Source organism: Pteropus vampyrus, unplaced genomic scaffold (assembly GCF_000151845.1).
Source record: "Pteropus vampyrus isolate Shadow unplaced genomic scaffold, Pvam_2.0 Scaffold631, whole genome shotgun sequence".
NCBI lineage: Eukaryota > Metazoa > Chordata > Mammalia > Chiroptera > Pteropodidae > Pteropus > Pteropus vampyrus.
In genome coordinates this window covers 306,026-330,522 of record NW_011889412.1, presented here as the reverse complement: position 1 = coordinate 330,522, position 24,497 = coordinate 306,026, and the positions used below count along the sequence as shown (strand labels likewise).

The window sequence follows — 24,497 nt, the reverse complement described above, 5'->3', positions numbered from 1 at the left end:
CCTGGCAAAAAAAATGAAATTAACCAGTAAAATAATAAGAGCATAAAATGCAAATAATAAAAATTGAGCACTCCAGGTGCAACTAAATTTTATGTATATGTAGGTAAAGGAGAAAATCACAAATATTCAAGTGATTCGAAACCGTGAATAACAAGACAGACATAAAATACTTTCAAGTACATATAGACAATTGTAATTTTAACATATTTTTAAAAATTTATGTCTTGACTTTCTAATCATTTCTTTTGTGTTAAGAAAACTCCAAGACTGAATTAAGATCACAGTAATTTTAAAAGAGAACTTCAGATAATTCAGCTCTTTATTTTTGACACAGTAATAAATCATTCAATAAGTTTAAACACTTACTGGGTACCTAAAGGCAATTCATGCACAAAGCACAGAGACCCTAAGACATTTTAGACAGCTGTGATCTGATCTGATCTTAAATATCAAAAAGAAAACAAAATCCACAATACACACCTCCCACCTCAGGAGTTAGTTTTTATTTATCTCGAAATGAGTTAAGGGAAATGCTACATATTCTATATTAAATTATTTAACTATTTTCATATGCGGGTATTAAAACAATAAACTATCACTTTGTTTTACCCTGAATGAAAACACAGAAAACATTAAAGGCACTAGAATACTTTCAGGATAGCTGGGATGAACAAAAGAGCAAAATTTGGGAAGTAAGAAGGGTTGTCCATATTCTATCTCAAAAATTAGAAAGTTTGAGCATAAATATATATATAGAATAAGATGCCATTTAGAAACAATGTCAATCAGACAGATGATTGCTTAGTGAAAGGATTCATTTGTAATAAGTTACTTTTTTGTTATATACTGCTCAGAAAAATAAAAGATCTACTGCATAACTTCTGAGCATTCATTCTGAATTAAAATACTTTCCATCAGTGAAAACATTACAAAGGACTACTCTACTTTTTTTTATTAGTTTCAAGTATACAGTACATTAGTTAGACATTTATATAGTTTATAAAACAATCCCCCTAACTGCTCCTTCTCTCCTCTGATTTTCTCTACTTTTTTGACAAGTAAACCAACAAACAAAAGCAAACAACAAAATTAGCTGTGACTTGAGCTAAAGAGAATTTGCACATCCTTATTCAATTTTCCACAATCCCAGCAGCCAAATAAATATAGTTGAGTAGATGAGATGCTTTCAAGAAATTAAATTATACCTGTGGAGTCATAATTCACACAGAATAATTCCTAAAAGATATAGTTTAAGGATTACTTACTTTCATAGGCCGTTCCTAATTTTTTAAAATCCTTTGGGAATAAGATGAGAGATATAAATCCTCTCCCAGAAAACCGCGCTCCAAAACAATTCTGCATATATCTTTAGGAGATTCACCTAATAAGAAGTCATTAATGAAGAGTATATATTTGAAGTGATATATATTTGAAAAGGGAAACTTCCTGACAAATGATTAAAAGGCATCAGTGTCTTTGTTTTCATAATAAAGCTACAATTTACAAAGCACTTTTACACATCTGAGCTCATTAGAGTCTGATAGTTAACTATGAGACAGGCCCACACAGTTATTGTTACTGTTTTACAATTGAGGATATTGAGGCACAGATTTAATGGCTTGCCAGAGTATCCAGTTAGTAATTAGAGGTGGTATTAAATGTTACCATCTGATTCCTATCTAGAACTTCACTGCTGCTAGGAAAAAATAATACTATAATGTCTGTTCCTACCACACAAAATCAGGCATTGGGCTGGTTTTGGGAATTCTATACACAAACCCTTATTTGCCGCATCAATAAAATATCTCTTTTTCTTGACACTTTTTAAGAGAAGCTCATTTTTCCAAGTAACTGAAGCATCCAAACCTGTTTACTGCACTAAATGAGCATTTTTCCATGTGGTTTTTTATGTCTAAGCATCTACTCAGTATAGATCAGTGGTCCCCAAGCCCTGGGCCACAGATCATTATGGTCTGTGGCCTGTTAGGAACCAGGCTGCAGAGCAGGAGGTAAGCAACAGGTGAGGGAGCTGAAGCTTCATCTGTATTTGCAGCCGCTCCCCAGCGCTAGCATCACCGCCTCGGCTCCACCTCAGATCATCAGGCATTAGATTCTCACAGGAGCACCAGTCCCTGGTGCCAAAAAGGTTGGGGACTGCTGATCTATAGGCATATAAATGGTCAAGCAGTATGCTCTATTTTGTTGACACATTTCAGGAGTACAATAAGGGAGAATAGATAGCCCAGAAAAATTTCTCCTCAATTGCCAGAAAGTCTACTGACAAATAAGGCTAAAATAAACAAATTCTTACCAAGTATTTGAGATATAATATAATTTTTAAATAAAAAGAACCAAACATCCCCTCCCACTACCGCCAATTTTCAAAAAGCCCAAACAACCCCCTAATATAACTAAAACCACCTGAATATAAATCCTCAATACACTTAGTTTAGTTATGCTGTTATTTTTATTCTAAACACAATGAAGCTATAATGTGTTTAGAATAAAAATAGATTATAACTAAACACAATAGCCTCTACAATGCCTTCTTTTAGCAAAAAAAAAAAAAAAAAAAAAAAAAATTTAAGAGCCCACAGACTATTATATTTATTCCTTCAAAGTGCATGGAAATTTTTAGTTCAGTATTTGTTTCTTATTAACAATCAATGGTTTGTTTTTTAGAAATAAGAATGCAAATAATAGAAAAGCTCGAATCTGAAAAAACGAGGGCTCATATTAGTCAAAGATCTGCACTGAAAAGTAATTAACACCTTCCCTATAACTCTTACAAAAAAATAGAACACCTCACATTCCCTGAGAAAAGGAAATGACATTTTAAATATAAAGACATAAGAATTTACTATAGTTCTTGTACATAGTTTTTAGTATTTACATTCCAACAATATTTAGAAGAGCAATATTTTCCTACCAAAGCATGTTCACTCTTAAAACTTATTTTAATGACAACTTTAAAAATTAAGCTGTATTTTAAAACCCAGTGGTTTCTTGCATGTTATGAACATATTTGATATGATTTGTGTGAGAAATCACGCAAGGCATTTCAGACCTTTTATAAAAAACAGAATGATATGCACATCTAAGACTTAAGGGAATTTAATTACTATACTGTCACCAAGTAGTTATAATCATTTCAGAAATAATTAGTTCTCAATATTTAGGTTGGATAGGCTATTTGCTTCCTTAGGTACTAAAGATCTTTTTTTTACATTCTCATTAGAAATTAACCTATGTTAGAAACTATACCAAAAGAAACAAGAGAATGTTTACCACAATATGAACTTTTAAAATACTCTGGGTGAAATTAGAATTCTTTGAGATAAAAAGCAAGTTCCTTATGTTTCACAATGTACAAACAAAATATTCAGCTTAACTTTTAATAAGAGACTAGAAGCTTTAAAACTAAAGATATAAGCCTGAATAAAGAGAATGGGGGTGGAGGATGAAAAAGCTACAGTGCTGGCAACGGAGGGCTTCGTTCTTCTCATTCTATTCAAGAACCAGATTCCATAATAACCAGAACAGAATTTTTAAAAAAGTATTCTGAGGAGGTAATAGCAACAAACAACTCTGAAATAAACAAAATGGCCAAAAACACATGGATAATATAAAATCACATATTAAATTTTGCACAATTTTTATAAACCTGCAACAAATAAGCTATTACCTTAACCAAAACACCATCACTGTTATAGGGATCATCATATATCCATTAATGGATACTAAGTGCCAATATAAACTACAAACTTAAATTTAATAAACTTTCAGTGTGAAGTTACAGGAAAAAAAAAAGGTTAATGCCTAAAACTTGAATAAGACAAAAATAAAACTGAAGAAACAGACATAAAAGAGCCATAAAAGTTTCCAAAGTACACAGGCAGAGCTAAAGTAGTATTTGGAAAAATCTTATATAACAGGTTCTAATTCTGAAAGTTCAGTGGTAAACAGTATATAAGAAATGATTAATTGGGTGCCCTAATAAAATTCTACATTCTGTTGTTGATATTGTACAAAGAGGGAAGAGGACCAATTTTTGTTGCTCCTAGTAAAATATTCAAAGAATATTTTCATATTCTTTCATTTCATATTCTTTACAGATTCAAAGAATACAACTGAAAAAATATTTTCTTAATGTTCCAAATATGTACCAAAACCTTTTCTAAGATAACCAACTCCTTCTTCATGGAAAAGTCTATTTTAATAACATAGTGGAACAGAGGATATTAATACAAAGCATATTTTAATAAATATCACTCTAATCAACAGTATCAATAACTGCAGTTAACTCTTGGGGAAATCTCGTCCTATAATTTACTTACCTCCACTGACTGCATCTTGCTCTTCGCCTTCAGGAAATGCTACCTGGCTTGGCAAGCTATTCCTAGATCGAGTGACTGTCTCTAACTGGGAAGCCCGTCCCAATAAAGAGAGCTCATCTAGCACCTCTCCCTCTTTGGCCTCAAGATCTGATTTTGAAGTGGTTAAGGGTTTTATACTTTGGGGTGCCAGCAGCCTGCTGGAGTCATTCAAGCACGCTACTGCGCCACTGTCCAGGCTCAGCACTCGGGCTCGAGTCTTGGCGTTATTTGTGCTGGAAGTCCGACGTGTCGCCCGCTTTTTGCCAGATCCTTCAGGACCCAAACGAGATTTGTGTGTGTGCTCAGAGTCGGTGCCCCTTTCTCTAGGAACATGTTTGGTCTTCAAAGCACTGTATCTGCCCTCAGGGGACTGACACGAATGAGAAGTCGTGCTAGAAGAGCTATCACTGCTGAATTGGTGAGCAGATTGAACACTAGATGCTCTGCTCAAGTCACTTTGGTCACTAGAGTCGTCATCGTGACAGAATATAGCACTGTGTGGCTTGGTACCAGAAACACCTCGAAAAGAAACATAGTCCCTATGCCGACTTGAATCAAAACTGCTGGCCCGTTTCTTTCCTGTCCGTCTCCTGCCCGACTTATGGGCAGAGGCTGTCCGGTGGATTAAGCTGGAAGATTTAGGTCGTACATCCCCTTCCTTCTGCTTTCCGCCAATATCTCTCCCAACTTTTGAGTCCACTGAAACGGCGGGCTTATCACTCTGCTCCTCTTTGTTTTCAGCTGTTTTCCCAAGTGGTCTGTCCGCTTGCAAAGTAAATTCGTTTGCATGGGGATTTTTATTGGCTTCTTCAGATACAGAGGTGCTGAGACCTCTCTGACTGTGAATATCATCAGAGTTATTACAGTCCTTGGCCTCTTGAACCCCACTATTTATACTCACTTCCAAGGCAGTCTTTTCACTACTAGTCCTTTTGTCACTGGTACAGCTAGTCTTGTCCTCTGGGTCAGCACAGCACTCTTTTTTCCTACCATTTTTCTTTCCTACTTTAGGAGACTCCTCATGCTCTGACAAGATGCTCTCTATGTGAGTTGAGCTGGTATGCTCACTCTTATAGCTGCTGACAGTACTGTTGGTATCACGGTCCGTTCCACTGCAATAGCTCTCTGTGGACCCACTACTGCGCGTGCTCAGGCTCCTCAAGCTGTCCATGCTTTTGTCTGCTTTCAAAGGTTTGCTCTTCCCACTCTTTGTAGGTGGCTGAGACTTACTGTTTTTCAGCTCACCAACAAGCTGAAATTCCCCAGATAAACAAGAATTTTCCACCAAGGATTCTTTGGATCCAGAATGAGGCTTGGAAGATTCTAACTCGCTAACTGGATCTAAGCCACGTCTTTGCTGGTACAGAGGGAAGTCATTCAGTGAGGCATCTGGAAAAGCCACAGCAGAGCTAGAAGTCCGTGGCACACCTCGTGGCCGGTGATCTTTCCTATAAGAGTGTGAATGCAAAGGAACAAGAGAAGCTACTTCGGTATCACATGCACTGGACAGAGACTGATCGACATGATGATGATGGCTGTGACTTGGCAGGCTCACTTTGTCACTGCAGTCCCGTGGTAAGTCCTGTCCACAAGAAGATAAGGAAGGCTGAATGGAGATGAAGGAATCATTGGAGACCAGACGGAAGAGCTTCCGATCAGTTGCCAAATCTGTTTCAAACATATATTTGGAAATGTTAACACAAATCTACGATCTGCTTTTTTATCGTTTAACAATGGAAAGAGTTCGCAGCTTACAGTAAATCAAGTAAAAATAATTTCTAAAGTAGTTTACTGAATAGTTGGCTCGTCAATCCAAAGAGCTGCAAAAAGAAAGCATTCTATTGATGGAATGAACTAATCGCCTCAGAAAATGTTCTACAGAATAACAATAAAATAACAGGCAACAAAGGATTATATTTAAAATTGACCTGGATTTTTATGTGAGCTCTGTCTCTAACTAATTAGGTAACCTTGGGTTACCTTTCTAAGCCTGCTTTCTCATCTGTAAAATGCAGTATCAATCTCTCCAAGGACTACCATGGAATAACTGACATATGATATGCACTGCTCTGCACAGTGTCTGACAATTACTGATGCATGTCCCTAATTTTAATATGCAAAATTAATAGTAGCTATCATTATTTTACTTCACTAACACAATACAAAAATCTCTTTGAAAGACTAATGTTTTACAAATCAACAAAAACCTAGTCATTAGAAATAGAAAAAAATCAAAGGCTGACTAATTCCCAAACAAGATACATCTTAATGTTCAGAATGATTGAAAAGATTAAAACAATAATTATGAGGCAAAATACTGCATTTTCTTGTTTCATCATTGATGCAGCAATTACAAAATGCCTCATGAAAAAAATACATATCTCCTGATATCTATAAGACAATACCTTTCGCTCTCCCTTTAGGGCACTGATTAGTGACCTGAGTTACCATATATATTTGTGTGTAGATACAAATAAATCCATCTACCTACCCACACTGTAATTTATCTAGAAATATAGTTTGACAACTGAACTACACAATAGCTGAATTTTTATACACTTTTGACAAAGATGGTTGAATCTGCTTTTAGTTCAATCAAAATTATTTCTCGTAACTGCATAGAAAAAAATACAATAGATTCTGTAGTAAGTCAGACTGTTCCAGTAGAATCTCAACAATAAAAGCACACATTTCCCTCTAAGATTAATATATAAAAAGAATAAATTATTAGAAATGTTTATTTTTAAAAAAAAATCTAAATCTAGATTATATCTAAATAATTAAAAACTCAGAGTCAGTCTCTAGAATGTACTATACAAATTGTGATTTACAAATAACCTATTAGGCTTTTTCTTATGTTTTAAAGTCTTCGAGATAAGTAAAATCCATGTTCTTATCATTTGTCCAAAAGAGTTGTCACTATGCTTGGGTTATACAACCTAAACAACAAAATTTTAAAGTTAGCACTGTATTTACTTTTTTACAGTATGAAATTATAGTTATTTCTAAAAACTATGTATCTCTAATAAGCAACTACAGAATGGTGTGAAATTCACATTATGAATTTTATAGAATAAAAACTGAAGTAGCCAAAAATCACTAATTATATATGCAACAAAAACTTTAACAAAATGTTAATCAAAACCAATTCCTTTCTAAAACATTAATAAAGCAGAAATTTAAGGTTTTGATTTTGAAAGGCACAGCCAAACTTACTTTACTATATGTACTTTTTTCAATGTTGCTAAATAAATATACCATAAAAAGTTTAACTTTAGGTGGTTTTAGAAAACTTTTAATATGGTTTCCTGGCATTTTTCTTACTGGTAGTAATACAGTCAGTCCAAGACAAGATCAAATCAACACAGAGGTACTTTTTTTCATATAATTCAATTTTTTCCAATGATTGCTACTAGTGGTGTTGAGGTAAGAAAGGCATGTTCACATACTGCTCATGATGAAACTGGGATAACTTTCTGTAAAGCGATCTGGCGATATGGCCCAAAAACTTCCAAAAGTATATTCACCTATGACCAGTAATCTATATCTAGAAATTGCTGCTAAAGGATAAAATCATATATGAATATAAGGTTTTATCAAAAAATTGTTCATCTCAGGTTATAAAACTTCTTAAAACACAAAAAGTATAAAAATCTCCAATAAAAATGATTGACTAAATTATGATGTCTATTAATAACATCATGTAGGCACTAAAACATGTTTTCAAAGATTATGTAATAATATGAGAAAATACTTAGATAAAAAGAAGGCACTATATAAAAAGTATTATCCCAATCTGTAACAGTAAAAAGAATACTAAGGGTATATGTACATATGTTTGTAGGAATGTAAAAAGTAATATACTATATTTAGCCATAAAAAGAAATAAAGTCTTAATACATGCTACAACATACCAAGTTAAAGAAGCCAGACACAAAAAGCCACATATTATATAATTCTATTTATATGATATGTCCAAAATAGGCAAATACATTGAGATGGAAAATAGATCAGTGGTTGCCAGGGGCTGGTTGAAGAAAGACATGGGAAATATAATGGGTCCGGGTTTCTTTTTGAGGTATAATGAAAATGTTCTAGAATTGGATAGTGGTGATGGATACAAACACAACCTTGTGAATATACTAAAAACCACTAAAATGTACAGTTTAGAAGGGTGAATTTTATGGTATGTAAAATATATCACAGTAAAAAAATAAGAAAAAAGTAATACATCAAAAACATATTAACAAATTATCTCAGTGGCAGGAGTATGAATTATTTTCTTCTTTATTCTTAACTATATTTTCTAAAATTAACATATATTTCTTTTATAAACAAAAATCACACTTTCCTCCTCTCTAATAAATCATCCCCATCAATTATAGAAAACAAGCTGTTATTGCTCCGAAATATTCTTACAAAATCCAAATCTTTTATCTTCACTTCCCCTACTATCACCTTGTATCTCTGATCCCCTTTACATAAATTCACCAAGAGTAGCCTATATACAGTTTTCTGTTCTTTTCCTCTAATTCTCTCTTACATGTATTCTATTCCCACTCCAGTAAGATGCTTATCAAGGTCATCAGCACTGTTAAATCCAATGGTCAAACCTCAGTCTCCTATCACCTGACCTATCAGCAACATTTGACAAAACTGACCATGATCACTCTGCCTGAAACACCGGCTACAGCCCTCTTGGTTTCTTCACCTCACCAGTTGTTACATTCAGTCTCCTGGACTTATTAAACTGGAGTGGTGCAGAGCTCAATCCTTTGAACTTTTCATCTTCCTATCTATATTCTCTCTTTTGTGTAGAAAACTCATTCATTTTTCTGGCCCCATTACTAAAATTTAGAAATACCTGGAACAAGTTCTTCCATCTTCTACCTAGCCCCAGTACTCACTGGGCTGAAGTTATGATCTTGAGTAAGGAAAATGAGTGAGGCTGGAGAAGGGAACTGTAGATATCCATTCCTGGAAGTGAAAAAGGAGAGCACACGTACCCCCATGCTCAGTTTTCTCTCAAATATCCTGAATCGTATTGATAAAATAAGTGCCAGCTAAGCAACTAACAGTTAACCAACTGACTAAAAGTCACTGCCCTGTAAATCCAAACCAGCCAGAGAACCAGAAGAGCTCCAATTGACAGATAAGCCAGAATGAACTACCACTAGGTGGTGCCAAACCGTAGGTAAGACTAATGCAGATTTGGATCAGAGAGCCAGGACACCTAAACTCCAAACTGGCTAACAATGCACATTTGCCGTTTACTAGATTCATGATAACACAATCCCACAGCTGACATGACTGAATTTTTGGGGGGCTATTTATATACTGAAAACTCCTAAATTTAAAACCTCAACCCAGATTTCCTACCTGAAACCTAGACCTATCTAATTATCTACTAATTATTGCTGTTTAGAGGTATAACAGCATCTTGTACCTTATATGCCCCAAACGGAACTCCCTGTCTTACCTTCCTTCTCCCTTTCTCCCTAGTCCAAAATCTGCCCCTTCTCAGTCTTTCCCTTTTCAGTTAACAGGGACTCCATCCTCCTCACTGCTTAACCCAAAACCTTAGTCATCCATGACTATTATTTCTCTCACATGATATATCTAGTCCATCAACATCAACAAATCCTCTCATTAATATCTTCTACACAATGAGACTACCCTAATCTGTGTCCTGGATTATTGCAATAATCTGCTAACTGAGCTCCCTGCTTCAGCCTTTGCCCCTTTTAATATTTTCTCAATATAGGAGTCAAGTGAGTCTGTTAAAATATAACACAGATCATGACACTCCTCTGCTCAAAACCGTCAGTAGTTCCTCATCTCACTGGAAATTAAAACCAAAATTTTGAAAATGGCTTACAAGACTATATAATGTCCTCTCACATACTCCACACCAGCCACACTATTTTTCAAACCTGATGGGCCTGTTCCTAATTTAGAAATTTTGCCTGTGCTGTTACCTCTGCCTAGAGGGAAACCTTTTATCCCCAAATATCCTGATAGCTAATACTTCTTCACCGCTTTTAGGTTTTGCTCTCAGTGAGGCTTTCCCTGGACCACTCTACTTAAACTTACAACTCCCCAGCCTCCACTCTCTATCCTCTGTCTCTATTACTACATATATATTTGTACGAGTATAATTCCATAATAACAGTATGGAAGCCACATGAGGGTAGAACTTTTTGTCTGTTTGTTCACTAATTTATTTCCAATTCTTAGAATGATGCTCAGTATATCATGAGTACCAGATACTATCTGTTAAATGTTAACTATGTGGAAAAATGGTATGTGATAAAGCAAGTTACAAAACTATATGACAGTAGTATAGCATAGCATTAAAAGCATAATTCAAAACTAGATTGCAATTAAAGGACTACCACTTTGTAGCTGTGTAACTTTGGGCACATTTTTTATAACTTCTCTCTAAGCTATATGTCATCTGTAAAATGAGAATAATATTAACATCAAATGCTTACCGTAAAGATTAACTGAGTGAATGTGTATAATAACGCACTTAGAAGATGACTGAAACCAGGGGTTGACAGACTAAGACCCATGGAGCCAAATCAGCCCTCTGCCTCTTTCTGTAAAGTCTTAGTTTAACACAGCCATGCCCACTCATTTAGTATTATTTATGGCACCTTTCACTCTACAATAGCAGTTAGAGTAGTTGTAAGAGAGACAATATGGCAATACAAAGCTATCTGACCATTTACATAAAAAGTGTGCTGACCTCTAACCTACATAATAGTATGTACTCAGTGAATGTTAGACATTATCTGTGTCCATGTGTGTCTGCCAGGTGTGTATAGAATTCCTAACCTGCCACTCTACAAACTTCTTGCTTGTGCGTGGTACTTTCCAGATATAAAATAAAAATATATGACCCATAAATACAATGGCACTAGCTTCTCTAAGATCAATACCTAGTTTTTGAGATATTCTCATAATTACATATTATAGAATGAGATACTATAATTCCCAAACCAATGAATTCACCTTTACTTTTTATAAGAAAATTATTTCTGTATCATACAGTACATTTGAGAGTATTTTTTTAGTGGAAAAGAGTAGGCTGACAGGGGTAGTCCACAAAAGCAAATAAACAATGATGGGGTACTACAATTCAAAAAAAGCAGTTACAGCGATAAACTTAAAATTCCAAGTACCAGTAACAAAATATGCTTGTAAGAACTGGATCTGGGTAAAATATTAAATTAATAGGAAAATGTCATAATTTAGTGGTCTATTTGTAACTTTATAAATCAGTTTCATAATCAAGTATAGGAAAATCGTCAGCCTGCCTGTCTACCAAACATCCCCCATAGACTAATAATGAACAGGCTGAGAATAAGGAAACGATTTTCTGTCTCACTGATTATATAACATGGGATAAATGGGGTTGACACATTTATCCTTTCATGTTTGAAAATTAAAAATCAAATGTAAAAATGTGGCAGTTCTTAAAAAAAAAAAAAAAAAGCAAATGCCAAGAAAATTCAGAGTACTCATTTACAATGGAGTTGAATATGAAGGGAAAAAAAATCACTTAAAGCCAAAATTTCTATTAAAAATCTACTACAGGAAGTACCATATTGGAGAAAGACATACAGTTTCTCAGAAACTTCAACAGCAAGTTATTTCTTTGTTAAAACATATTGTTAGGCAAGATATGAAATAGCTGGCATTTAGAGGTTACACTGGATGGAAAATAGCAGTTTTACATTCAAGTTATCACCATGCCAGGCAAGATGCTCTGACTGACAAGAAGGATAGCAGATTCTTATCTCTCATCTCACACTCACTCTGGAGCACATGCTCATAAAATCTTTCCCATCATGTTTACTTAGCAGAACATGCACAACTGAATTCCAGAAAGCTAAAAGTACTTCTAACACTGTAGTGTTATCCTAGTGAATGATTTTAATGCTTCTTAAAAATAAATACCATATTAAATTATTATTAACTTTTGCCAAAATGTAAGAGGCACATTCTATAAACTTATCCTGGTCCACCACAACATATAATGTCACTGTGAAGTATAATGTTCTTACCTTGTTCTTCACTTCCTTCCTTACAAAGACTAGAGCTCTGGCCCAGACTTAAACTGATATCATCAGAAGTTTTAGCAGTGTCTGTATCTCCTACAAAGTTAAGAAAAACATGTGAAGATATGTTAGTAAAGACTGTATACTACAGCATAATGAGGAAGGATACCAAGGATCATAGATCTCTACTATACTAGTTTACCATACACTATATTAGCATACTATATCTACTAAAGCAGTTTTCGTATATCAAGGATTACAATAATGGAAGATGCACTGAACTAACAGGAAATATCACAGACTATCAGACCACATAATTATTCCCATAGCACTATAAACCAAATCATATGGAAAGCTTCATATTGTTAGCTAATAAAACTATTTCTTTAAAAAAAAAGTTTTTAAAAAGAAATGAAAATTATATAATAACAACTTAAAACAACGTAAATTTCCTTCCCAGGGCAAACCAGAAATCTAAAAAATTACAGAGTAAAAATAATATGCATTTATCTGAAGTAGGTATATTGAATAAAAGACATATATAAGATGTACAGAAAAACACTTTCCCTTTTTTTAGTATCTCATTTGCATCCAATTTAAAAGTTTCACAATAATTTACTCAGTTTTCCACAAACCTCACCAAAATCCATGAAAGTATTTTCCCTCAAGGCAAGGAAGTTTCTTAGAGATAAAAATTTACAATGTAATGCAAATGGTCAAACATGTTTGTGAAATTTGGATGATGAAAAGGAGACAATTTAAATCAAGTAATCTTTAATATAAGATACATAATTTTATCTACAAAAAAATTTCTACAATTTTTCATTTCACATGAATAAACAGTACTTTGTTATCTTTATTAAAATCAGAAATGAAATGGAAAGTCACAGTCAACTTCCAAGTTAGATCACATCTACCTTTAATAGTTGCTGCTGTTCCAAGACGAGAAGAACCAGATCCAATCTGAAAACATGACATGAATTTAAGTAAAACATTAAAATGCTAGCTATGTCATTATCAACATACATTAGCAAGATAATTAAAAAAATTATATTATCAAAACATGTTATCAGTCACTTTTATCAATATTAAAACATACCCTTTAGGCACTGCACATCAGAGCCACAACCTGTTTGCTGCAGCACACACTGTGAACGTATTACAGATGTGCTGGGACACCGAATGGCTGAATCTCTCTGCACGCTCAGGACTGACGGAGGCCCCGTGGAAGGATGCCTCCAACCTTAAGCAATCATACAATTACTATCATTTTTTATATTGCACCATGATATGTTCATGTTATAAACAAAAGCAAAATAGTTGTTGAGTCTATCTAAAATAAATTTAGACTTATCAGGTCATATAAAGGGAAGGTTTGGAGGGAAAAAATATATATGCCACAAAGAGCAACCTAAATCTTCAACTGTCGAATTGTTCATGAATCAATATGTACTTTCCTGAGTTCCAGACAAAAAGTATGTCTTTGTAGACTGCTATAACATATTAGAAAGAATTAAAAACTAAGCCATCCATGAAACATGAATTTTTAGCAAACTAAAATCTACTGAACTTTTAGTGCTTATACTAAAGGCATAACACTTCCCTAAAATTTCACAAGCATTATTTATTATACTATTATAAAAATTATAGAAACAAACACCACAAATTCCACAAACGCATTAAGAAAACAAAATATAACATGAAAATTACTAAATCAACAAGTCTTGGTAACTCTACAATCTATTTTCAAGAGATTCAAAAAGAAAACGGTCAAATTTAACACTTTGGAATAAAATTAAGAACATTCAAAAATTACTTTGCATTTTAGCAAGTCTTTCCTTTCACTGATTCAATTGAACAGAAGTACACCTGTCCTTCGATTTACACAATATTTTTTTATACAAGTTTTTTTTACATGCAATAAATATTTCCCCCATTTATGTGGGCTTTTTATATGCAGTTTCCATTTACTGTGGTCTCATTTTACATAGTTCTTTCTTTTTCATTTCCAATATTTGCGATTACTCTTTCTAAAAAATAGCTTAACTCAGCAGTGAACAAAGAACTAATACTAACACAATTATTAATGATCTTCCCATTCATTGGATGGCAAATAAAAAAGCATGAGTGACTACTGATGTTTTTTGGGACTGGTTTTACAAATGTTTTGAGTAGAATCTGAAAACTATATAAAGGAAAAATGTCTTCTTTTTAAAATATTTTTAATTTTAGATAATGTACCTGGCCATCCACATAATTTAGAACATCCAAATATAAAAGTTGTATATTTGCCACCAAATACAACTTCCTCGACCCAACCTTTAGAGCAAGGCGTTATTTCCATTTTTAAGATTAATTATATTAAATGGAGTTTTAATGATATTTTTAATAAACTTGAAGATAATGAATCATTTATAGTTATAGAAGCCAGGAATAAATACGCAATTTTAAGTTGTTTTTAAGTTATATCAAGAATATTGCTTTAGCTTTGAGTGATATAAAGCCATCAACTTTCCATGCTTGCTGGAAAGCAATATGGCCAGAAGTGGTTGTACCAGGGAATATGGTTCCAACAACCGAAGAGGGATTAACTGGCATTATTAATTTATTAAATAAATTTCAAGAAGAAGGCTCTGACAATTTGAATGTAGATGATATTAACAAATTACTGGTTGATCATGAATTAACTGATAATGAATTAATTCGCTTAATATCTGAAGCCCGTCCTGCTGATGAATATGGCAGTGACCTTGATTCACTGCAGAAAATATTTACAAAGCTCTTCAACTGGCTACAAAACTGGAAACTGCAATTCCAGATATTGATTCAAACATCCAACGAGGCTTGAAATTTCAAAAAGGTTTTAAAAAATGTTGCAGTGAATGTCAAAGAATTTATGAAAACTTAGCAAAAGATAGGATTGAAAAAGATCATCCAAAAACATAAACATAAATAATGAAACCAAAGTAGTACTTCCAAATACTTCGAGCAATGAGGATAGTGACCTTGTGACAATTAAAAAAAGAAGGTTGCTTGCTTTAGATTACACTAGATATCGACAGCGAATAAAACTTATTTTATTTTTTTTTCTGAATTTTCATTAGCATTTTTTGTGAAAATATGTGAAATGATTATTTTTATGACTTATATTGGCCTATTTTTTTTGGCATTTTTTTTTCTTACTGGTGGACTCTTTTTATACAGTTTTCCTCCACATAAAAAAAGACATGTGGAACAGATAACCCACATAAATTGAGGGATGGGTGTATACAATAAGAAACTGGCTCATAATATAGGTTAATATTAAGTTGAAGGGGCATGAGGGACTTCCTTGATCTGGATGGCAATTAAATGGGTGTGCATATATATGCAGAAATCCACTGAGCTGTACACTTAAGGTATGTATGCTATGCTGTATAAAAGTTAAATGGCACTGAAAGTAAAAATAAGCATACACAACATATTAAAACTACTAATAAACTCTTGATGTAGCCAATAAAAAATAAGCTTTGCAATATTTTTAACTGTTTACTAAGCTTCATGTTTAGCAAAAATATACTTAATATAAAAATTCAGTTAAAAAGAATGTTAATAAAAGATACTATTAATAAATAATCAAAAAATTAAATAGCAAGATAAAGCCAAACATGAACTGACTATTATAAACAAGAGAATTCCTGAGACCATCATCGTCAGGAGAGAAAAAGGCAAAATAAAATCACACAGGTTCCTACCTGGTTGCTTGGATCTAGGCCAGCATAAGAATTTCTTGAACTGCAACCAACTGGTGGTGTGGCCTCACGAATGAACTCGGACATTTCAATCCCTCCACCAGGATCACTATGGGAAAAAGTGATAGAAAGAGAGTAACTGCCATTATTTGCCACCAACCGTTTTCTTTTTATCATTTTTTTCCATAAAAAAGAGGTTCTGATTTTTAATAGGTCAAATGGCAAAAAAGATCATTCTTCATTTATGAGTCTAATAATTTGAATTATTTTATAGCTACATCACTATTTGAAATATTTAAAGCACTCTCCCAAACTGTGTATACCCAGTCCGCTAGAAACTGATCTTGATTACAATTGCGGCATACTAAATATAGCACGTTTTATAATATGTGCCGTAAAAACACTCTAGCAAAGAAATGATTTGCCTTTTGTTTCCTAAGATCAAAGAGAAATCAGCCATTGTAAACACAGAAAGTAATCAGATTTTATCTACCACTCTCCAAGAGCAGTCTGACTGAGCTGAATGACACAATGATAAACATGAAAGGAAACACTCATTCTGGTCAAGTTATTTTTATCTGTATTTTTTAAGTGAACAGCATTTAACTGGGATACTAATTTGTTTTATGGAATTAGAAACCTAAGATTTTAGATGTGTGTATGAGTTGGAAAGCTTAAGTTAAAAAAGTAAAATGACATTCACTGTATAGTATCAAGAGGCATTTAACAAAAGAGAAAAGTACTAGGTTCAGAGAAGTAAAGAAATCTACATATAGTACTTAAAAGATAATGGGTTTCCCAAAATCAGGGCAAAAGATCACACCAAACTTCAGAAAAACTTATAAAGTTTTAAAATAACGTTCCTTAGGAACTCAACTTTTAGAAAAACTCAGACCTAAAAGTTATCATAATCCTATTTTTTGCCCAGAGAGTTTTACTCATTCCATCTGGAGTAAGTATTAAATAAATTTAGCTATAATTATCAAGGATAAAAGCTCTAGTATACATGCTAGGCATTATAGCAAATGTGAACTATCTTGCCATCCAGCATCTAATTCAACCTCCTAGTTAACAAAACAAAAAAAGCAACCCAAAATTCTTCTGGTGAACCACCCCATTCCAAACTTTCATATGGTTTTAGGTGAAGATGACCCCATCCTCAGGTTTAGGGGGAAGCTCTACTGGCCAAAGTCAACCAGCATGTCTCATTCTCTTAGTTACAGAGCTTAGTTATAGAATAAGCACATGACTCAACTCAGGCTAGCATTAATCAGACCAGAAGTGTCCTATTGTTGAAAGAGGAAATTTCCCTATAATTAGAAGACTTAAGGCTTGTAGCTCCTGCAGCCACTTTATACCCACAAAGGGACAGCCTGTCTAAGAAGCCAATGAAAAAAAAAGAGCACAGCCTGGTGAAGGGAAGCAGGATCATGAAGCAATTGTTAGAAACCACAGTCTGCCACATTTGAAGACATCCTTTACATACAGACTTTTCAGGATTGTGAGCCATAAATTCCCTCAGCCTGTTTAGATAGGGTATTCTGATAGCTTCAATTAAAAGATACAGGTAAAGCAGAATTTGCTTACAAGTATACCTTCCTTTTAAGTATCGCTACAGCTGTTTGAATTCTAGTGTTTTTATTATTAATGGTCTTATAACTATCATGTCCCTTTTTGCTTAATGGGTTCCTAACTCCAGACCACAGACTATAGTTAGCTAATGCTCAATAAAGACAATCAGCTAAGTTGCTAACCATTGATAATAGTAAAACATATTGGGACTCGGTTACAAACTTGATGGCCAATTCAACATACTCGAGTTTGTTAGTTGCTTGATGCTCTTACTAAATATATAGACCAGAATGAGAAATATTTTTCTAATCTGCCAAAACCTTAAGTGTGTATATAGCAACAGTTATCACCACCGAATTAGCAATGAGTAATAACCAGCAAAATTATTGCTATCTCCACTGAAATACATTCTCTAAGTCAAATTCCACAGAAATCAGAAGATGAAGAGCAAGGTAAAAATTAAGAAATAAAATTTTCAACACTAGAGGAAGGAAAGAGAGCTCTCATCTTGCCTAGTTTACGTACATCAGCTTTACTGATATATAATGCACATACCACCAATTTAAACTATATAATTCAACAGTTTTTAGTATATTCATAAAGTTGTATAACCATCACCACAGTTAATTTTAGAACATTTTTATCACCTTAAAAACAAACCCCTTTAGCTAATACTACCTACCCCCATCTCCAACATTTCCCATTATCCCCTGCCCTAAGTAGCCACTAATCTACTGTCTCTATAGATTTGTCTATTCCAGATGTTTCATATAAATTGAACCATATAATATGTGGTCATTTGTGTCTGGCTTCTTTCACTTAGCACAATGTTTTCAAGGCTCATCCATGTTGTAGCATGTATTAGTACTTTATACCTTTATATGGACTAATAACATTCCACTGAATGAATACAACCTATTTTGTTTGTCAATTCATCAGATAATGGACAATCTCGCCTAGTTTTATACATCATTTCTGATAGCAAGTCCAAATGATTACAATCTGCATGTAAAATCATTAATAACAAATAAAGGCAAACATTTACCAAGTACTTATTACATTCGAGTCATAGGAGCATGTACTTTATTTTCTCATGGACTATTCCCTTGAAACCTATGATATATATACTACTATCTTCATTTTATAAATGAAAAACGAAAACGAAAAAAAGGTGTAAAACCTTGCCTAAAGTCTCACAGAAGTAAACAAAATAAACTGAGTCATTGGTATATTGAGTTCAGGTGGAAAGGGAGGATAAAAACAATACTCGAAACTCTATAATATATTGTCATATCTTTTTTTTCCATACACCTGAACATAAGTACTCATAACGGTAAGGAATGAGACAAAATTTGAACACCATGTCTATAAAACTGTAAAGCCCACAGTCTAAGACACCATTACTGCCTTTCAACAAACAGGAATTGTTCTCTTTCCAGTTCAAAACCAAACATAAACACCATTATCTGAGGTTTCTTAATTTCGGCACAATTGACTTTTGGCCAACATAATTCTTGACTGTGGGGGACCATCCTGTGCATAGCAGCACACCTGACTTCTACCCTCTAGATGCCAGTAGCACTCCTCCCTTGTTGTGATAAGCGAAACTGTCTTTAAATACTGCCAAATGTCTCCTAGGGGGTAAAATCACCCCCGACTGAGAAACAAAGATCTAATACTACATTCAATGGCCAATACTGAGTGGGAAGGAGGTATTAGGAAGCAAAAAAGATGAAGAAACAACTGTACGCCTACTTTTATTTTAAAAAAAAAAAAAATCCTCTAGTAAAATTATGGTACTTCTCTCTTCCGCAAATTCCAAAGTAGAACTTTGAGTCAGCTGTAACTGCCCTAAATATAGCAAAACATATAAAATGGCTGAGTAAGAATTTTCTTTATTAGCAAGACTTGCAGATTTTCAAAAATGAAGATTTCAGTACATACCTGGAAAGTATAGTAGTTTACAATTCTCACAGAAGCAAAATGGTTTACTGCAGTAAGCAATACACCAAATTCAAGGGATCTCTACCTTTATGCCTTAATTTCCCCATCTGTTAAAAAAAAAAAATACCAGGTACAGGGAAAGGCAGAAAAGCAGAAGGGGTCTAATCTGAATTATAAAGAAGACTTCACAAACGAATTCATTATTAGTATCATTAACTGCTCAGGCTTTAATCAGAAACTTCACAGCACCACTCAGTACTAAATTTACAAATCTAAACTAGATTACAACTATGTTCATAAACGTATGAATAGATAAAACCGAAGTCCCTAAACAGAATAAATCTTCTTCAGAAAACTTAGCCTAAAGTTCACCAACATGTAGTTTAAACAGATCCTTACAATACTTCAAGTATTACTGCCATAAAAAAAGAGAAAATATGGTCTCCTAAATATTTTTATTTAAATCATAAAATTCAACGTGCTAATTTCCTCTCCAGAAACATCAGAAATGCACTATAAACATTAATGATTTTTACTTTCTCTAAGATGAAGATTTAATAAGTATTTTTGAACTGCTGCACCACAGCCAATGAAAACCATCAGGCTTAAGCAGTCCTACTATATTAATTAATGCATGCAACAAACTGACAGCTATAGTGTACCAAGCATGGGACAGGCTCTGTAAATAAAAGTGTATATTTTCTTGTTCATTTCTTTTCCTCAGAACAGAATGCAAGAGTCACAAGAGGGAAGGTGGGGAAAGTAAGATGTCAAAAACAAAAATCTATAACAAAGATCTTATTTGATGGTGAAACTTAAACAATCTCTTTAAGATTAGAAAAAAATAAAGATGTACACCAATACTATTTCAATTTAACCATTTGCTAGAAGTCATAGCTGATGAAAAAGTTAAACAAGAAGTACAAGAATTAGAAAGAAATAAACTGTCATCATTTACAGAAAATAAAGAAATAACCTGCAAGGTTTCAATATTAATAAGGGAGTTTAATAAGGTTGCTGGATACAAAGTAAACTATTACATTTAAAGGAAGAAAAACAGAAAATATAATTATACAAAAATTTTATAATAGCAAAAACTATAAAATAATTTGGCAAATTTAACAAAGCTACATTAGCCCTTTAATGAACAAATGATAAATCTTTACTGAAAGATATTATAGACTAATTAAAGACTAAATAAATGGAGAGATTCAATATGATCATGATTATTGATCCTCAGCAGAGAAATCTACAGGTTAAATGTAATTCTGATTAAAATCCTAAATTCTTGCAGACTTTGCACAGCAGACTCTAAAGTTTATATCAAAAAGAGCCAAGAATAGCAAAGTCACTTTTGAAAAAGAACATGATAGGTTTGCCTACCAGATATTAAAAGTCATGATGTAAAGCTACAGTTATTAGGATAGTGTGGTATCAGTACCACAGGCAGAGACAACTAGATCAACAGAACAGAAAATAGAGCCCAGAAACATACCCACCATATACGGAAACGTAATTTAAGACAGAGTGAGTACTGCAAATCATCAAGGAAAAGATAGTCTGTTTAACAAATACTGATTAAACCAGTTCTTGACAAAGTCAATAACAAGTCTTGAATTCCTACCTGACATCACAGATTAGAATAAGTTCCAGTAGAATTGAAATGTGAAAACAAAAGAAACACGAAACTTTAAAAAGACAACATAGGAGAATACCTATCTGATCTCTGTGAAGGAAATAATTAAGTAAAAGCGAGGCGCAAAAATGCTAATTACCAAAAAAATGATCTTATATTAAATTTAAGAATATATATAATCATAAGAAACCTTAAGGAAAGTGAAATGACAAGTCACAAACTAGGAGATGTCTGTAATGTATATATAATCAATAAAGGAGTATTATAAACATATTAAAAATTATTAATTAATAAGACAACTTCAAAGAAATATGAAACAAGACATGAATGTGCATTAGAAAAAACAGAAAACTTAATTGGAAAATGTGTATATAAGATGCTCAACCTCATTAGAAATCAGAAAAGTTCACTAAAAGTCACAATGAAACACATTTAACATTTACCTGAATGGCAAATTTTTAAAGCTTACCAATCAATATCAAATACACACAAGGATGTGGAACAGGACTTTCATACACTAATAGTGAGAGTATAAACCAGTACAATCATTCTGGCAAACTGTTTGGAATTACCTAATAAAACCGAACATGAAAATACCCTATGAACAAGCTTATATACACCATGTGTAACAAGAGACGTACACAATAATGTGTTATAAGAGCAAAAAACTGGACAGCTATCAACAAGGTATCAAGAAGGATGGATAAGTGGTAGTCTCCTCATACAGTGGCAGACTGTACAACAGTAAATATGAATAAATATCAGCTGTAAGAATCGGAATGGTAAGTCTATAAAATACAATATTCTGAACAAAAAAAGCCCTTCAACTAGGTATACATACTGTATGATTCCCTTTAGGATGTCCTAAAGCAGATAAAATTAAATAATGTATGTTTAGAAATATCTACAAAGACAGTATAACAATAAGAAAAGCAAAGGAATATTAACACAAAATTTAAGATAATAGTCACTCCCAAAAGAAAAAGAGTAGAATAAAATTGCAAAGGAGTGCATAAAAACTTGTATGGCATTTGTACAAAGTCCTATTTCTTAACCTGTGTGTAGAATAATTAAGTATTCACTTGATTGCTATTTTCTAAATTACACATATAACTGATATACTAATTGGAAATATATTTCACAATAAAAATTTTTTTAACTAAAAGAAAATGAAACAACAATTCAGTAACAAAAGCAATTAAAAATATATACAATATCCAGAAATATTAAGAGCTAACAATTACTGAGTGGTTACCATGTATCAGGAATTGTTCTAAGTGCTTTACATAAACTATTCTCATTCATTCTTTGTAGTAATACTATGAGACAGTACTATTATCTGCCTCATTATTCAGGTGAGGAAGCCAAGGCATAAAAAGCTTTAATAACTTCTCCAAGGTCATACAATCAGGAAGTGATTAAAGGCCACAGATTAAGTGCAGAATCTACATTCTTTTGCTTAGCCACTATACGAGGTTATGCATTTCCTAACAGAAATAGAATAGACTTAAGAAATACTCAGAACCCATAAAAAAAAAAGACTGAAGTTTTAGGAGACATAAAAGACAACTGAATAAATATAGATAAATATACCATGTCCCTAGATGAAACAAATTTCCTACTTTAAAGGTTGTGTTCTCTCCAAACTTAAAACAAATATCATCAAAATTTTAATGGAATTTCTGGAAAATGAGCACACAAGGAGATATCTCACAAAAAACTAAGCAAGTATATGCATGAGAATAACCAAGATAATACTGAAAAAAAAAAAAAACATTAAAAAGAGATTCACACTGCTAAGTATTAAGCATATTAGAAAGCCATATAACAGTATGGTATAAACAAAAAAGACATTAAAATCAATGGGGCAGAAAACAAAGTCCAGGAACTGACATAGGTATGCTATATGAAAAAAAAGGATTTAAAATTATTGTAGAAAGAAAATGCATTACTCAATAAATGGTATTAGAGTTAATAAACCTAAAAAAGAAAAAAAAATGTTTTCAGATTGGCTACAATTTAAGAGTGAAAAATAAAATAATACTGAAAGTAGATATAGGTGAATATATAATTTAGGAAAAGAAAAAGGCTTACGAACTTGATATCAAAAGCACGACTAATAAACATTCACAGAATAGAGCACATAAAAGTAAACTGTGGCATATAAATAAATAAAATGCCATTAAACTGAAAAAAACTACTTGACACAAAAGATAGTTAATATCCTCCATAAATAAATATCTTCTCTAAACAAACCACCAATAGAAAGACAAACAATTGACAAAGTAACAAATATGTGGCAATAAAATAACAAGAATACCTCCATTTCACTAGCAATCCAAACACTGAAAAATTAAACAATGAGATCTCTATCACAGTTTTGACAAAATACTAAATAATCAGTGTTGTCAAAAGTCAAAAAAAAAAAAAAAAGCCCTAACTGCTGATCATGGTAATTAAAAGGCAATGTATACTGAAAATCTTAAAAGTGGGTATAGCTTTCTAGTAATACTACCTCTGTTAAATTTTTATTAAAAATTTAATCATTTAAAATGTAAACAGAGTCATCTAATATTTAATTTTGAAAATAACTGAAATAATAAAAACAAGGTAGTTAATTATGGTATACACACAAAATAGAATACTATGCAGTCAAACATAATATCACAGAAAAAAGTGTTTTCACTATTTCAAATATTCCCTGAGTATCTAACAGTGCCAGACACTGTTTTAGAACCTGGAATTATAATAGTTTGTAAGAAAAACAAGGCCCCTGCCTTCAAGAGGCTTATAAATTCAAATAAATGATTAAGTAAGATAATTTCAGATAGTGATTAATGCTATAAATAAAATTATTACGAGAGCAAATTACTTATTCAATGAACAAACAGTAATCATGCTAGGGATAGAGATAAACATATTTGAAAAGAGATAAACAAAAGCTTTCAATGCACTGGAAAATATACAGAAACATTACTTGTCTTTTATCATTTATATCTTGACACCCAAATACTTAATATTATACTCAGTGGAAACATGGCATAGTGTTTAAAAGTATGGACTCCAGACCTGACTGGATTATTTGATCTTTCTCACCTTAGTTTCCACATCTGTAAATCAAGGATAATAACTGTATCTACCTCAAAGAATTGTTTTGAAGACTGAATGAGCT

The 24,497-nt window shown here is 32.9% G+C and overlaps 1 protein-coding gene across 6 annotated transcripts in view; it reads right to left on the bottom strand.

Moving 5' to 3' along the window:
* PCNX1 (pecanex homolog 1) overlaps positions 1-24,497 on the bottom strand; it is a 139,390-nt gene that overhangs the window by 85,320 nt on the left and 29,573 nt on the right. For 5 of the 6 annotated variants that reach the window (XM_011384828.2, XM_023525807.1, XM_011384829.2 and 2 more), the window contains exons 3-6: positions 16,177-16,282; positions 13,360-13,405; positions 12,449-12,538; positions 4,338-6,044 (exon numbers count right to left, since the gene is read on the bottom strand). In XM_011384828.2, coding sequence (XP_011383130.2) covers positions 4,338-6,044; positions 12,449-12,538; positions 13,360-13,405; positions 16,177-16,282 — 1,949 coding nt within the window. Of the gene's footprint in view, positions 1-4,337; positions 6,045-12,448; positions 12,539-13,359; positions 13,406-16,176; positions 16,283-19,689; positions 19,797-24,497 lie in introns of all 6 variants that reach the window. The other variant, XM_023525806.1, reaches the window with a different exon arrangement.